Source organism: Cydia strobilella, chromosome 25 (assembly GCF_947568885.1).
Source record: "Cydia strobilella chromosome 25, ilCydStro3.1, whole genome shotgun sequence".
Lineage (NCBI taxonomy): Eukaryota > Metazoa > Arthropoda > Insecta > Lepidoptera > Tortricidae > Cydia > Cydia strobilella.
The window spans coordinates 7,247,094-7,264,134 of record NC_086065.1 but is presented as its reverse complement, the minus strand read 5'-3'; the positions used below and the strand labels follow the sequence as shown (position 1 = coordinate 7,264,134).

Here is a 17,041-nt window from a genome sequence, read left to right as displayed (position 1 = left end):
CAGTGCCTAATTAGTGCACTGTCCCATCTCCCTGCCACGACGGTCAGGAGACTGTGGCGGCTGTCGCGCACCCTTCTGTAGGCCGAGTACATGATTGACGCGACAGTATCTCGCCGCGAGATAGACTACCCGTCTTTTACTAACTGTATGAATTAAAGGAGGACGGGGAGTCTGTGTCGCGGCGAGATACTCTTGCGCCAATCATGTGCTAGCCCGGCAGAGCGTCGCGGCGCAGCGCTTGCGCAGCGTGGCGTGGTGGTGAAAAGTGTAAAATATCGAACAAAATCAAACTAGATCATTTCAAAATGAATGCTATTTCAAAATCATCATTTAAAAGTCAATTCTACCAGCCAACATAAGTTAACAACTCAAAATTTGCATGTTTACTTTGCCACACATGTGGATAAAATACAACTTTCTCATCAGTTTATGAGAATGAGAGAATGAGAATGAGAATGAGAATGAGATGAGAATGAGATTTAGAATAGAATTATGTGGAAAAATTACTGCCTTGGGTGAGACTTGAACTCACGGCCTCTGGATTAATACTTCAGCGCTCTTCCAACTGAGTCACCAAGACCTCATCCATAGTCAAGTGAGTGAGTGTGAGTAGTATAGCGAGTTCAAGTCTCACCCGAGGCAGTAATTTTTTCACTTTTAAATTTATTCTAAGTTTAATAGAATCGTTCGCAGACATTAAATTTCTGCTTAATACAAAATTAATTTCTCATCAGTTTTTAAACAATTAAGAGAGTCTTTACCAGCTGATGTGGTGAAAAACCGGACTCGCGCACCGAGGGTTCCGTACTTTTTAGTATTTGTTGTTATAGCGGCAACAGAAATACATCATCTGTGAAATTTTCAACTGCCTAGCTATCACGGTTCATGAAATACAGACGGACAGATGGCCAGACGGACAGCGGAATAATAGGGTCCCCTTTGGGTACGGAACCCTAAAAACACACATTTTATACCTACATTTTACTTCTATCCGATATCAGATCGAACAATGTCAAAACGCTCTAGAAAACGCCCGGCTCTGGGACACCTGCCCCTTGCTCTACCAACTAAGCCACCGAAGGCCTTTTGTATGCAACGAATATTTTGGTGACTTCGGGGGAAGTGTGGAAAGTTGGAAACACCAGCTTTAAACATTAAATACATATATATATTTTTTTTTTTATTTGAGGTGCCAGAATTTAATAGAATATTATTGTATTTAGAAATTTAAAATAATACAAAAGTTATAAAAAAAGTGACAATTGCATGCATTACGAGTGCAGGTGTGGTGAAATGATTTTTTTTGTAAATAATATTTTTTTGTAAATTTTTGTTTTTACTTCGTTCTCCCTTTTTTCCTGTAACCTTTTAAGTTGGTCTTTTGAGTTGCCTAAAGGTACAGTCAAGGGCATAAATATATGTACATTCCCAAAGTTTCAAAAATATGTGTACGCTCTTACACCTTAGATGCCTTAGACAATAAAGTCGTGTTCACTTATTTTTGAGCCATTTGTCTGGAGCGATATTTTTGCCTTCGACTGTACAATACAGTGTGAAAATACAATACGGGCGAATATTTAAACGGTGGTTAGCATAAGATGTATATTGTGTTAAATTTTGCTTAGAAATACAATGAAAATATTAAGGGGATCCCATGCCCCATGACCTTCGATTTGAATCCCTTAGTTTTCTAATGTTTTTTGTAGCTTATCATATTAACAGCAACGGATTTTGGCAATATAGTATCCCATATTTACTTCAAAGTTCATTGTTTTCGAAATATTTGGCATCAAAGTTGAACAATTTTAGGCCAAAAAACTGGTTTTCTGGCCATAACTTTTGTTAATTAGTTTAAAATTAAAACCTTAGACAAATTTTTAGAGACGTCTAAGACGAACCCAAATATGTAGATTTCGTATAAGTAAGATCTTTCACAGCAATCGAGATACGAAAAAAGTGTTTTTTTAGACAATGTTTAAAACAATCATAAATAAATAAGTATTCATTTTTTTCACAATCCGGTAGACAAAAATGGAGATAAAAGATTGAAGAACCGATAGCCGCTTGTCTTATAATTCTATATGTAGTGCAAAAGTAGGAGATACGATTCAAAACTTGTCAAAAATCGATGAAAACCTCAGGTAGCCCCTTAACCAAACCAAAATTAATAATTCTTTGCTTTGACGCAATGGATTCCATATAGACATTTGATCCTCAAAACAAACCTGATCGATTGATAACATTAATAAAAACCGGCCAAGTGCGAGTCGGACTCGCGCACGAAGGGTTCCGTACCATTACGCAAAAAACGACAAAAAAATCACGTTTGATGTATGGGAGCCCCACTTAAATATTTATTTCATTCTGTTTTGGTATTTCTTGTTATAGCGGCAACAGAAATACTTCATTTGTGAAAATTTCAACTGTCTAGCTAGCACGGTAGATACAGCCTGGTGACAGACGGACGGACGGACAGCGGAGTCTTAGTAATAGGGTCCCGTTTTTACCCTTTGGGTACGGAACCCTAAAAATTGTCAAATACCCTATTCATTGGCGTATCAAATTAGGATGAAATCGAACTCAATTTAACGACACGAGAAAGATTTTCAATTAAAATCTCAAATGGTATAAAATCAATTTTTCATACATAATGTATCTATCAGGAAACATAATCAAAACTTATTTCATTAGAGCATCTACAGCCATGATGAAATTGCTTGTGATTTTGGCGCTCTCATTTTCGGCTACCAACACACAACGCCCACGGGATAACAACCCAAGCGATGACTATCCAGACGGGGACGCTAAAATTCGTAATATAAGCTTTTTATTTTATTTTCTGATCGTACACAGCCGTAGGGAATACCTACACCATTTCCAAAGAGAATAGATAGCATAGAATAAGAATAAGAAATATTTATTAGCACAAAAAAAGAACACAAAACATTGATTCATTTAGAGATTTTAGAGTATACTCTTTGTGGTCTATACGTATAGACGAACAGAATTGTGCTAAAAGATCCTCATCATCATCATCATGTCAGCCGATAGACGTCCACTGCTGGACATAGGCCTCCCCCAAGGCTCGCCACTCCGACCGATCCTGTGCCGCTCGCAACCACCGAATTCCCGCGACCTTCACCAGGTCGTCGCTCCATCTCGTTGGAGGCCTACCGGCAGTTCGTCTTCCGGTACGCGGACGCCACTCCAGAACCTTCCGGCCCCACCGGCCATCAGTTCTGCGAGCAATGTGCCCCGCCCACTGCCACTTAAGGTTTGCAATTCTGCGAGCAATGTCGGTGACCCTAGTTCTACTGCGGATATCATCATTTCTGACTCTATCACGCAGAGAAACCCCGAGCATAGCTCTCTCCATTGCCCTTTGCGTGACCTTGAGCCTTCTTATGAGGCCCATCGTTAGCGCCCACGTCTCAGATCCGTATGTCATCACTGGCAACACACACTGGTCAAAGACTTATGACTTAAGACACTGCGGCAATTTGGGCGAAAAGATACTGTGGAGCTTCCCGAACGCTGCCCAACCGAGTCGGATTCGACGAGTGACCTCTTTCTCGAAGTTAGATCTACCTAACTGGACTGTTTGTCCTAGGTATACATAAAAGGTCCTCACTCAGCTTAATGTCCCGAAGTGAATCCTAGAACACACTACGTGACGCTGATTTTCAGTGAGGCCTGATAAAACTAAAACTAAAACTGAAACTAACTAGGTAGCAGAAATAAGTTCAAAATTAAGTAAGTAACAAAAACATAAGGATCAATCCATACACATACTAATATTATAAATGCAAAAGTGTGTCTGTCTGTCTGTTACCTCTTCACGCTTAAACCGCTGAATGGATTTAGTTTAAATTTGGCATAGAGATAGTTTAAGTCCCGGAAAAGGACATAGGATAGTTTTTATGTCGGAAGTAATCCCTAAAGAGAGTGAAAAGAGCAATGGAAATGAGAAAATTAATGAATTGCCTGTTAATTATGGTGTTAGCAATTAAGCATATTCTCAAAATTATTGCCATTACATTTTATCCAATCGCTATAATAATAATAATCTCTAACTGCAAAACTTATTCCACGCAGACGAAGTCGCGGGCAACGCAAAAGCTAGTAAATTAATAAAAGTGAGAAAAAAATAATCTAAAGAACACGCATAGAGGGTTATTGTCATAGCAAAGAGGATATAAAAAGATAGAGCGGTACTGTGATAGTACATTTTGTAACCACTGTAAATTCACTGCCATCTATCGACATACTTTAAAACTACAAATGAAGGAAGATTTATAAAAATACGTTAAAATGTATTTAAATATGGATAAATGTTTTTTTTTATATGCATTAATTATTTTTATATGATTTTGACCCGTGTTCTTTTACTGATATGCGTTACAATTATAAATAACAAACGAAACCGTCAACGCCCTCTGATCGAGAATCAAATTTTCGTGATTTTCGAGGCACGTTTTTTCCTTAGACTGTATCAATCTATTACGGAGGTATATCTATCTTTGGTCGTAGTAAATTTTGGTAGTCACGTTCAGTTTTTCAACAACGCAGTCAACTATTTCCTACACTATAGGTTCAAATTCTAGTGAATAATTGTAGATTTTTCATTTGTTTGTTGTCTTAGGAGGCTAGGGCACTTGAAAATAAGATATTTGTGACGTTTTCAATTAAAAGGTACCACATTGTCGCTTGTCGATAAGGTTGATTCCAAATTGAAGCTTTATGGAAATAGCGTCTTATTGACAACCGACAATAAGTACCCTTTTGGTTGAAAATGGCACATTTTAATTTAAACTAGCTGCCCTTCGAGTACCTACCAAATTGGCGTGACATGACACAGAATAGGTCAGTGGCGTTCTGAGGCCAAGATCGTTTTCGGGGGCAAGCTCGGTTCTCCATACAAACTTAATTCCGTTCTCATTTTAAAACGACTAGCTAGATTGCTCTGAAACTGTACTTACAATAGGATAAGGTATACAGGATGATTTCGGGGTCGTGGAGCAAGAGAACAAGACATCATACAGAATTTAAGGATAATGTTTTTTTTTTTGATTCTTTATTTTGGGAGTTTTAGCAGTGCGCTAAGCCACCCCCGTAATACAAAAATTACATTTGTCTATAACTACATATATATAAATTAGACTATCTAGTTATGTAGGCATAGAGTAACTTATACTAGAGCGGTACTGTCATAGTAAATTTTGTAACCCCAGTAAATTCACTGCCATCTGTCGACACACTTTAAAATTAAAAATGAAGATTTATAAAAATACGATAAAATGTATTTGAATATGGATAAATGTTTTTTTTTATTTGCATTATATATTTTTATGATTTTGACCCATGTTCTTTCACTGATATGCGTTAAAATTGTTAAATAACAAACGAAACCGTCAACGCCATCTTTACGACAGTAAGCCAAAGCTAGGAGCGCCCTCTGAACGAGAATCAAATTTTCTTGATTTTCGAGGCACGTTTTTTTCTTAGACTGTATCCATCTATTACGGAGTTATATCTATCTTTGATGTAGGTAAGGATAATGATGTTGTTAATTATTGTTTATCGCCAATGGTGATTATTATTTTTCAGATGACAAGTAGAAAAAAAATCATTTTTGCATACAATTTGGTCACCCTACTCAATGTGACGTCTTGTCGCTTTCCATCCAGCATATGTCAAAAATCATAGGGTGACCATGATTACTTAGTAAGATTAATTTTACTTGAAAAATGAGAAAAATTAAACTAACTTTTAATCAAATACTACCAATATCATATGATAATGTGGATCATTTACAGAAAAAGTGGTTCTAGATCCAGTAGATCACGACCCAGAAATAACCCCGTATCTATGTCTGTAAGTAGTTTATGTAGCTTCAGATACCATAGTTAAAAAAATACAGCGAATTTAAGTTTTTCATGCAAAACTTGTTTTTGCTCTATTTCGTTTGTTTCATAAACTGGAGCTATATAAACTAACTAGCTGTTGCCTGCGACTTCCTACGCGTGGATTTGTATGTTGGTGGTTATATATTCTACATGAGCACCTCAGATACCTCATGTTATTGTATGCGCAAAGTTTGATTACAATCCAACAAGTAGTTTTAAAATGAGATCGGAACTACGTTTGTATGGGAAGGTGCAATTCGGCCGAGCTTGCCGAGGACTCTTAAGTAAGTAAACATAATTAAATGGGGCATTTTCTATGGAAAGGAACCTTATTGTCGATGGCGCTTACGCCGCACAGCGTCTCGCGGTATTGTACTTATAGCATCGTTAACAATGGCGTAAGCGCCATCGACAATAAGGTCCCTTTTTATAGAAAACACCACAAATGTCATCGTTTCTCTTTCAGCTGACGATCCGTCAGAAACATTTCCGTACACCGATCACCCTTCTGACTACAGAGATGAAGATTGTCAAGAAGATATGTGCGTCAGGCAATGTTGGAAGAAATTATACAGAACGACCGGCTACTGCTATAATAGAGAACTGTGCGTCTGCTATAACGTTGAGTAAAGCCACAAAAACACACTTGCAATAGTAGATTGTTAACCAAGGGATGAAAGGCACTCATTCCTGCCGAGGTTGTTTGGCGCTCGAACGCAGTGAGAGCTACAACAGTCCGAGGCTGAAATTATGCCTTTCACCCGAGTTAAACACTAATTTTCATTTCTAATACGAGGAAAGTAAAACACATGTGTTATTTTAAAAACATGACTAAGTATACATTTTTATAGTATTTCTTGAGGGTACTTTCAATTAACAATTTAGGCAAAAGTATCGTTATTTATGGAATAGGGAGTTAAATATCACAATGGAAATTTTATAACAAATCCATTTAAACTCAAATTTCAATTGCGTATCGTAAAAAAAAAAAAAAGTCTTACTTCGAACGTAAAATCCTCTAGTGCAGACGCGTATAGTTTTCTGCACACCTTTTAGAACAACAATGACCCTCTTTCAGAGCATGAGAAATGAAAAAGTTTATTAAACTTTCTAGTTAAATATAATTAAATAACATGAATCTCTTAATGCACCTTGCGTTTTCTTACATCGAATCCAATCCTCTCTCGATCACCCTTCAGACTACGGAGCAGATGATTGTAAAGAAGATATGTGCCTCAAGCAATGTTGGATGAAATTATACAGAACGACCGGCTACTGCTATAATAGAGAACTGTGCGTCTGCTATAACGATGAGCAAAGATAGATATAACTCCGTAATAGATGGATACAGTCTAAGGAAAAAACGTGCCTCGAAAATCAAGAAAATTTGATCCTCGTTCAGAGGGCGCTACTAGTTTTGGCCTACAGTCGTATAGATGGCGTTGACGGTTTCGTTTGTTATTTTACAATTTTAACGCATATCAGTGAAAGAACATGGGTCAAAATCATAAAAATAATTAATGCAAATAAAAAAAAAAACATTTATCTATATTTAAATACATTTTATCGTATTTTTATAAATCTTCATTTTTAGTTTTAAAGTGTGTCGACAGATGGCAGTGAATTTACTGGGGTTACAAAATTTACTATGACAGTACCGCTCTAGTATAAGTTACTCTATGCGATGAGTAAAGCCACAAAAACACAGACTTACAAAAATACATTGTGATACAAGTGTGCTAAGTTGGTCATTACACACGAGGCGATATGGCATGGAGGCGCAATAAGAAAGCCGATGTGTGTAATGACCAATGCACACGCGTTTCATACGACGTTTTTCAACACACTTGCAAAAAAAAAACTTTCATATTAATCAAATTTTAATTGTTAAAACAGAATACAGTGTTGCATCTGTCATACGGCCGGTGCCGGGGCGCGGCAGGCGGTAAGGCGCGCCGGTGCCCGCCAGTCCGACCGAATTTACAAAATTAATAAAATCCTGAAATTTCGTACCTATCTGGCGGCATCTTTTATATATAATAATAATAATAGAGCCTTTTATTCCTTAAGTATACAATTCATTTTACTTATATTTATTTATTTATTTTTAATTTAAGGACCCCTTCTAGGTATAGGCCTCCTCCAACTTTTTCCAATGTGTTCTGTTTTGTGCTTTCTTCATCCAACTTTGTCCAGCTATTGGGACAATATCATCTATCCACCTGGTATTTGGTCTCCCTCTGTGTCTTTTTCCATGAGGTCCCTGCCATTCTGTCACCACTTTGGTCCATCTCTGGTCTTCTAATCTGGCTAAGTGGCCTGCCCACTTCCATTTTAAGGATCTTGAGTGGTCGAGTACATCTATCACTTTAGTTGTGTTTCTTATTTCTGAGCATCTCTTCTTGTCTCTAAGTTTTATGTTGAGTACACTTCTCTCTATACTCCTTTGACACACCTGGATATTATTCTTTGTCTTTGCGTTGTAGATCCATGTTTGGCATCCGTAGGTGAGGCTGGGAAGTATACAAGTGTTAAGTACCTTGCGCTTCAATGTCATTGGTAGGTTTGATTTTAGAATTTCTTTATGACTCCAGTACTTTTTCCAAGTGATACCAACTCGTCTGTTTATTTCTTCAATATGCCTACTTTTTCTGAATGTTATTTGTTTTCCTAAGTATATATATATACTTAGGCATCTTTTATACAATCTGCTTTTTATAGGTAGGTAACAAAGGATTGATTCACCCCCGCGCCGCATCACTTCGCTTCGCGTTCGCGTGTTGTTCCCCTACGTAGTACGCTGCGTAAACTGCTTATAGTTTGCTCTGCTGCGCAAGTTTGCGTAACTCTCTGCGCAGGATCTTCCCGCTGGGATTTTTCGGTATTTCTGGAACAAATCGCACACCACCACGAAGGTGTTTCGGGTTTGAGAGCTGTGAACAAACATAGAACTTTATTAAAGGCGTACTTTAATCCACATTTTCATCACACTTGCTCGTAAAGGGATTTACACATCGACGATGCGGTCCATTTTTGTCTGTACCACGAGCGATACACGGGCTTCAATTAATACTCGTTCGTAAATTATTATTTACAGCCCTTAATCACAGATCATATAGTCCTTAATACACAATGAATGAATGTACTATCACGTAATACCACACAATAAATAATAGTGCTAGGTACAGAAGATTCACTCTCTAACAGAACGCGTCTATTACGACAGATATGACCGTGGCGCAAGCGAGAGCAGGCGTCCGTTCCGTAGCGGTGCGCGGCAACTACTACGGCTAGACACCAAAATTGGTGTGGCCCGCATGTACTTATAGCGACGCGACGAATTCGCGGAGTAAGCCACGCCTGCCTATACGCACAATAAGTAGGTTATGTTAGGTTAGCTTGGCAAAGATTGATTGTAATAGAAAGGCAGCAGGCAGGCAGGCCTGGCTCCAGACGGCAGACTATAATTTGCGCTACGAGGCCACAACACCATTTTAAAATTGTTATTTTAGAGTTTTATACCTCAAAAAGAAAAAAACGTTACCCTAAAATAACAATTTTATAATTAGTTCTCGATTGATGGATTGCTAAATGAAGGGCTGGATTTTTAAACCACCTTCTTAGCAAAAAACTTCTGAAATCTTCATTAGTAGCTGTGGCACCAGGTTGCCAAGTCCCGAAGCACCTCTCCATCGTGATTGTCGGAAATACCGACTACACCTACTGCTGGTTCTGGAGGTAAAGTGCTGTAGCGTATGCTCCAGGTGATGATGTCTTCTCACCTTCTCTGCTACAAACTTCTGTAACTCTGCAGTAGTGGCCTTGGCACCAGTTTGCAGCACTACAAAGGCCCGAGGCACCTCTCCAGCGCGACTGTCGGGTATACCGACTACACCTGCGTCGCGGACTGCTGGGTGCTGGAGCAGGACTGCCTCGAGTTCTGCTGGAGCCACCTGGAATAATAAAAAGTTATAAACACAAGCTACGGCAGTAATATAGATAACTAGCGACCCGCCCCGGCTTTGCACGGGTGCAATGCTGATGTATTATACATAATATAACTTTATCTTGAATCAACTGCAACTGCATCAAAATCCGTTGCGTAGTTTTAAAGATCTAAGCATACATAGGGACAGACATACATCCAGACAGCAGGAAGCGACATTTTTTTATACTATGTAGTGATGTTTACCCAGGTATTGGATGTTGTATTTATAAATGTTGCTATTTTTCATGTCACTATAGTATAATGTCACTGTATAATGTTTAATTCATTTACCCCTGCGTCAAAAAAAGGTTACAATCCCTTACCAACAAATGTTAATCCAAAAAACTGTACAGAAATGACTAATTCAACAAAAAGTGACGTGATAATGTAATTTAAGGGTCCCCGGCAAGCTCGGTTCTCCATACAAACGTATAGTTATACGTTCACATTTTAAAACTAGTTGCTACTTTGCTCTAAAACTTTGTACTTACAATAGGATAAGGTATATCTAGGTCTGTAATTAGTTTATGTAGCTTCAGATACTATAGTAAAAAAAATACAGCGAATTTAAGTTTTTCATACAAAACTTATTTTTACTATATCTCGTTTGTGTTACAAACTGGAGCTATATAAATTAATTACAAACCCAGATATACCTATCATATCATTGTATGTGCAAAGTTTCATAACTGTCCAACACGTAGTTTTAAAATGAGAACGAAACTCCGTTTTTTTTATACTACGTCGGTGGCAAACAAGCATACGGCCCGCCTGATGTTAAGCAGTCTCCGTAGCCTATGTACGCCTGCAACTCCAGAGGAGTTACATGCGCGTTGCCGACCCTTACACTCCTCTCCCTCGAGCTCTGGCAACCTTACTCACCGTTTGTATGGGAAGGTGAAATTCGGCCGAGCTTGCCGGGGACTTTAAGATCATCATGATTGAGATCATCTTGGCTACGAACCCTGACCATGTCCTTGTTTTTTTTTTTTATAGAGGGGAAAATGCTTTTCGCATACTCCCGTATCTTTCTAACCTGGTAGCCCTTATACTTGATAAGCTCCTTCAGCCGATCCACGATAAAGAAGTCGCCATCCTCATCATAATACCCGACGTCTCCAGTCCTGAAGAACCCCTCATCATCAAAGTCCTCTCTTCGGTCCTTGCCGATGTAGCCCTTCATGACTACGCCGCCTTTTACGCAAATCTCCCCAGTCTGGTTGGCTCCTACAGGCTTTCGGGTTTTTAAGTCGATGACCTGTTGGAAAGTTGCAATAAACTGAGTACTTATATAGTCTGTTTTTAGGCTTCCGTACCCAAAGGGTAAAAACGGGACCCTATTACTAAGACTCCGCTGTTCGTCTGTCTGTCACCAGGCTGTATCTCATGAACCGTGATAACTAGTTGCAATTTTCACAGATGATGTATCTCTGTTGCCGCTATAACAACAAATACTAAAAAGTACGCAACCCTCGGTGGGCGAGTCCGACTCGAACTTGTGTTGTTTTAGTCTACAGAATAAATAAACAGACTATAGATAAACCATTTTAAAACTGCACGCTCCTTTATAACACATATACATTTGTCCTTATGAGATAATTTGTTTAGCATGAGCATGACCATATGAACACATTATTGATATTGTGGATTTTATGACTCTAAAATCACCCAAGAATACTATGAGATGAGATATACCTTTATTCCCACTGTTCCAGACTTTGACTCCGCATCAGTGGCTAGTGACAGCTAACGAGGTCTATGTCATACCATAATGTCGCAACAGTTGCCACCCGAACGTCCCTTGGCAACACTATCTCTGCCTATCAATCAGTTCTGTGGTGCTTATACATACCACTGTGGTATACCTTTATAATAGCTCCCGGCGCGACCTTCCCCACTGTCCCAGACTTTGTCTCCGCATCAGTGCACCGAGTGACAGCTAACGACGTCTCTGTCATACAGTAATGTCGCAACAGTTGCCACCCTTTAGCAACACTATCTCTGCCTATCAATCAGCTCTGTGGTGCTTATACATATTACACTGTGGTATACCTTTATAATAGCTCCCGGCGCGACCTTCCCCACTGTCCCAGACTTTGTCTCCGCATCAGTGCACCGAGTGACAGCTAACGACGTCTCTGTCATACCGTAATGTCGCAACAGCTGCCACCCTTTAGCAACACTATCTCTGCCTATCAATCAGCTCTGTGGTGCTTATACATATTACACTGTGGTATACCTTTATAATAGCTCCCGGCGCGACCTTCCCCACTGTCCCAGACTTTGTCTCCGCATCAGTGCACCGAGTGACAGATAAAGTCGTCTCTGTCATACCGTAGCCTTGGAGAACCGTTTTTACATTTGGGAATCTGTGGAGAATTAAATACTAACATTAATTAGGGCCACCACCCCACTAACCCGGGTTAACCGGTTAAACCGTTTACTAGTACAATTTGACAATGGGTTAACGGTTTAACCCCTAAGCCCCGGTTTAGTGGGATGGTGCAAGTGGGCCTTAGTGGTTTCACAAGGTTCAATTTTGGGACCTTTTCTCTTCCATGTATATATATGAAATGCCGAACCTTGTGCCTGCGCACTGTTCTGTGATAACTTGAACGAGACAGAACATACTTATCCTTCACTGCATCAGCTGTTTCTTTCGTGAGCGGCGCTGCTCCACTATATATCAGATCGACTGAACTCAGGTCATACTTGTTGGGGTATTTGACTATTGCCACCAGTACTGGTGGCACTACGAGGAGACGAGTGACCTGTAAGTAACATCGACATATTTAAGACCTGATATCCTATTTAGGTTTCTGTACCTCAAAAAGAAAAAACAAAAACATTATAGGATCACCCGCGTGTTTGTCGTCTGTCCGAAATTTGCTTCGAATTAACTTGACTATGAAATAAAACTATGAAAACGGATTATATCGCGATATTCATAGTTTTCATAGTTTTATTTCATTACATTAGTAACTATCACGGCAACCGAAGACAATAACTTATCTAAATTTTTTTTGTTCCATACCTTATACTTTTCAATGCATTTCAAGTACACTTCAATCTCGAATTTCGGTAAATGTATCATGTTCCTGCCACTGGCCAAATATACGAGCGACCCCATAAGACCCATGGTATGAAACCAGGGGGTTATCATCAGGTATATAGGTGGTTGAGGAATTTCTACACCTTTTCTGTAACACAAAATTAGATTTTTTTATGAATATTATACTAATTTTAATAATAAAACTTCCGTGAGGCACTGACATATTAAATATATAACCTTTCGTACGCTTGCTTCGGCCTAGCTTGCCGGGGACTTGGTATAAGTAGTAAGAAAAAGGTCTTACGTATTGCAAGAGGTCAGTGCGTTGCGATGTGTCAAAGCAACTCCTTTTGGGAGACCAGTGGTGCCTGATGAGTAAAGTATAAACAGCGTATCATCCGGACCCTCCACGTCAACTGTTCTGAATTCCTCGTATTTCACGTTTTGAACTGACACCTAGAAATTAAGGAATATTGAGACAGGTACAAGATATGTAAGGTAGGTTATTTGGTGCAACAAGTAGAAGGTAGAGGTACCCCCCCCCCCCCCCAGCATACAATCAGTCTAAGGAGGGGGAGGTCATCTTTCTCTGCAGCTAACTATACATAAGGATTTTAAAACCTAATTATGTTGTACACAATATTATTTCTATAACTGTACCAAGCACCTAAAATGAGAAATGAAATCGATATAAATACCTTGTATAACAGTTGTACTATATTGTATCTATAGTTTGAATATTCATAATAACAGTGCTATTATGATCCTATTGGATCCTATAGACAAGGGCTAATGCCCCACGCGACGCGCCGCGCTCAAAATGGATTTAATTTAGATATCACGTGATATCACTGAAAAGTCATTTAATTGATATCACCTAATTCACAAATCCAATCAATCGGTCGGGGAAAGTAGGTAAGTCGCAACGAGTGATTTTAAATTAGAACACGTCCGAAAGGAGTGTTTTAAATCGAAACCTATGTGCCCTTTAAATTGTCGACACAGGGCAAGCAAAGTCGGAGTCATTAATTAACTTACCAAGTCATTGTACGAAATAGTTCCCGTCGGCTTTTCATCACCAAAAACTATGATTTTCTCAACAAATTTAAATGATTTTAAGGTTTTTTCGTGCATTTTGTAAGCCAGCGGCGAGATGAAGACGTATTTCGGCTTCGATATCCCAGCAACATGAGTTAGCTCATCTAAAAACGAGAAATATGGGATTTGTGATATTTTATTTTATTTTTATAACAAGATAGAATTAGGAACAGTGTGATAAGGGAAAAGTGTGGACTGAACGAAGGTGTAGTGACAAAAATTGAGAAAGGTATGTTGAGATAGTTTGGACACGTAGAAAGAATGAGTGAAAGAAGGCTAACAAAGAGAGTGTATAAGGGAGAAGTAGAAGCGGGAGTTGGAAGGGGCAGACTCGGCGCACTTTCTCTGATCAGATCGGGGAAATGCTGAAGAAAGGCCAGGTCAAGAGCACCCTAAACCGGCGAGCGTGTATAAGGAATGTTATGAAAGTGAAGGAAGCGAAAGAGGTATGACAGGATTGTAGCAAGTGGAAATCCGTGGTCTTCCCGCCCAGATTAAGCGGGTACTAATAATAATCTTATTAAGCGGGTAGTTTAATATAAATACCCTTACGTTTCGTGTACATCATATTGAAGGTGGTAAACGAGGCCCCGGTACATATAGACCCCACAACGGTGCTCCAGAACTCTGTTCTGTTCTCAGAGCATATTCCAACAACCTGTCCCTTTCTGACGCCTAGTTGAGAGAGGGAGATGGCAAGATTCATCGCCTTTTGGGCGATGTCGCCGTAGGTTACGGTTTCCTCTGTGGATCCATTGATCTGAAAATAAGAAGTAAAATTTAGCCTTAGGACATATTCTAGCAAAAACGATTGAACTATTACTGATCGAACTTAAACTATCGTGAGACATATTTCAAAATATTTAGATAAGTACGGTTTTTACTCACTATTATTCGTATTTATAGAATTAGATTAGATTATTTTTAGATTTTTAGATTTATTTATTTAATCTGTTTTTGTTTCTTTTTTATTTTATTTGTGTGCGGGCGGTGCACGACGTACAACCGCCGCGGACGCTCGTGCCTGAGGAAGGATTCCCAAAGAATCCGAAACATGTCGCCAAAAGCGACTAAAAATAATAGTGAGTAAAAACCGTACTTATCTAAATATTTTGAAATATGTCTCACGATAGTTTAAGTTCGATCAGTAATAGTTCAATGGTTTTTTGTCAAGGAACTGTCTCATTTCAGACGGAGAGAGTCATACTGTCTATGTCTTGCACTGGTGCTGGCGCCCAGAAGAAGGGGATGAGTGTAGTTTTTTTTGTTCTTATTTACTGACAAGATTTGCTTGACCAACTATAACTATTACTGACTTTTTTTATACCACGTCGGTGGCAAACAAGCGTACGGCCCGCCTGATGGTAAGCAGTCACCGTAGCCTATGGACGCATGCAATATCAGAGATATTACATGCGCGTTGCCGACCCTTTAAAAACCTGTACACTCATTTTTTGAAGAACCCCATACTGTAGCCCCTCGGGAAAACCTCAAAATTACACAAACTTAATTACTTTGTGTTCCAGTACAAGTCTGCATTCAGGCGGTCTTGGTTATGCAGATTCGAGCGTCACTCCGCTGTGTGAGCGGGACCGATGTCCCGCTCACACATATATACATAGCGTTGTCCCACTTATACACCGGAGCGACGTGCGAATTCGCATCAGTTTGATAACCGCGTAATTGCTATAACAGGAAAATTCATTAGAATTTGTTATGAACACTGCAGGTACGTAACATGTATGAGAACGCATTAATTATGTTCTCCAATAGCTGTTACCTTTATACCGCATAACTGGGTGCTTATGCTTAGCCAACGTGCGAATCGTTAAGAGTTCCCGGCAAGCTCGGCCGAATTGCACCTTTTCATACAAACGTAGTTCCGCTCTCATTTTAAAACTACGTGTTGGATTGTAATGAAACTTTGCACATACAACGACATGAGGTGTAGGTAATTAGTTTATATAGCTCCAGTTTATAAAACAAACGAAATAGAGCAAAAACAAGTTTTGTATGAAAAACTTAAATTCGCTGTCACTATGTGCATAGAGTAACTTATACTAGAGCGGTACTGTCATAGTAAATTTTGTAACCACTGTAAATTCACTGCCATCTGTCGACACACTTTAAAACTAAAAATGAAGATTTATAAAAATACGATAGAATGTATTTAAATAGAGATAAATGTTTTTTTTTTTTTTGCATTAATTTATTTTTATGATTTTGACCCATGTTCTTTCACTGATATGCGTTAAAATTGTTAAATAACAAACGAAACCGTCAACGCCATCTATACGACAGTAGGCCAAAGCTAGTAGCGCCCTCTGATCGAGAATCAAATTTTCTTGATTTTCGAGTCACGTTTTTTCCTTAGACTGTATCCATATATTACGGAGTTATATCTATCTTTGCTATTAGTGTGACAGCCGGCAGTTGCGAAAAATTCCGGCGAAAACACCGGACCGGACGTCTACAACCGGCCTAAGGCGGGATTCCACCAGTGTGCGGCTCTGTGCGGCACAAGAATTTTTGCACTGAATAATATATGTACCTATATGTATGCGTAGGCAAAATACTCGGTACTTACAATAGTCTTTTCTTTATACTCCACAAGTTTGTTCAATATAAACTCACTAAAGTTCAAATTCACTGGTAACTCCGAATCCGAAGCACCGTATTGGTAAAACGGGTGTTTTAACATTTTAACAAATCTTTACACGTCTGTTCTGAGCGAGACCGCGGAGAGTACTGGTTGATAATTATAATACCTATAGCTAATGGAGATAATGCGTGTTAACAACATTATTATTATCAAAGATAGATATAACTCCGTAATAGATGGATACAGTCTAAGGAAAAAACGTACCTCGAAAATCAAGAAAATTTGATTCTCAATGGCGCCACTATAGTTTTAGCCTACTCTCGTATAGAGGGTTGACTGTTTCGTTTGTTATTTATAATTTTAACGCATACCAGTGAAAGAACATGGGCCAAAAT

The 17,041-nt window shown here is 39.0% G+C and overlaps 1 protein-coding gene and 1 non-coding gene across 2 annotated transcripts; both read right to left on the bottom strand.

The window, feature by feature from the left end:
* Window positions 1-507: 507 nt before the first annotated feature.
* Window positions 508-580, bottom strand: Trnan-auu (transfer RNA asparagine (anticodon AUU)). The gene has a single exon. It is a non-coding gene; the product is annotated as a tRNA-Asn (tRNA).
* A 7,367-nt stretch (window positions 581-7,947) lies between these two features.
* LOC134752923 (uncharacterized) lies at window positions 7,948-16,774 on the bottom strand. The gene is made up of 10 exons (XM_063688706.1): window positions 16,632-16,774; window positions 14,597-14,804; window positions 13,985-14,148; window positions 13,251-13,402; window positions 12,929-13,094; window positions 12,526-12,665; window positions 12,134-12,263; window positions 10,931-11,152; window positions 9,689-9,859; window positions 7,948-8,839 (listed from the first exon to the last, which is right to left on the bottom strand). The coding sequence occupies exons 1-10, from the start codon at window positions 16,743-16,745 to the stop codon at window positions 8,720-8,722; spliced, it is 1,587 nt and encodes a 528-aa protein (XP_063544776.1). The 5' UTR covers window positions 16,746-16,774; the 3' UTR covers window positions 7,948-8,719.
* Window positions 16,775-17,041: the final 267 nt, after the last annotated feature.

Excerpts from the sequence above, each read along its gene's own strand:
- LOC134752923 (XM_063688706.1), bottom strand. The coding sequence starts at position 16,745 with ATGTTAAAACACCCGTTTTACCAATACGGTGCTTCGGATTCGGAGTTA. Across the intron at positions 14,805-16,631 it reads AGTATAAAGAAAAGACTATT|ATCAATGGATCCACAGAGGA; the intron begins GTAAGTACCGAG and ends TCTTATTTTCAG. Across the intron at positions 12,264-12,525 it reads GCTGATGCAGTGAAGGATAA|ATTCCCAAATGTAAAAACGG; the intron begins GTATGTTCTGTC and ends AATTCTCCACAG.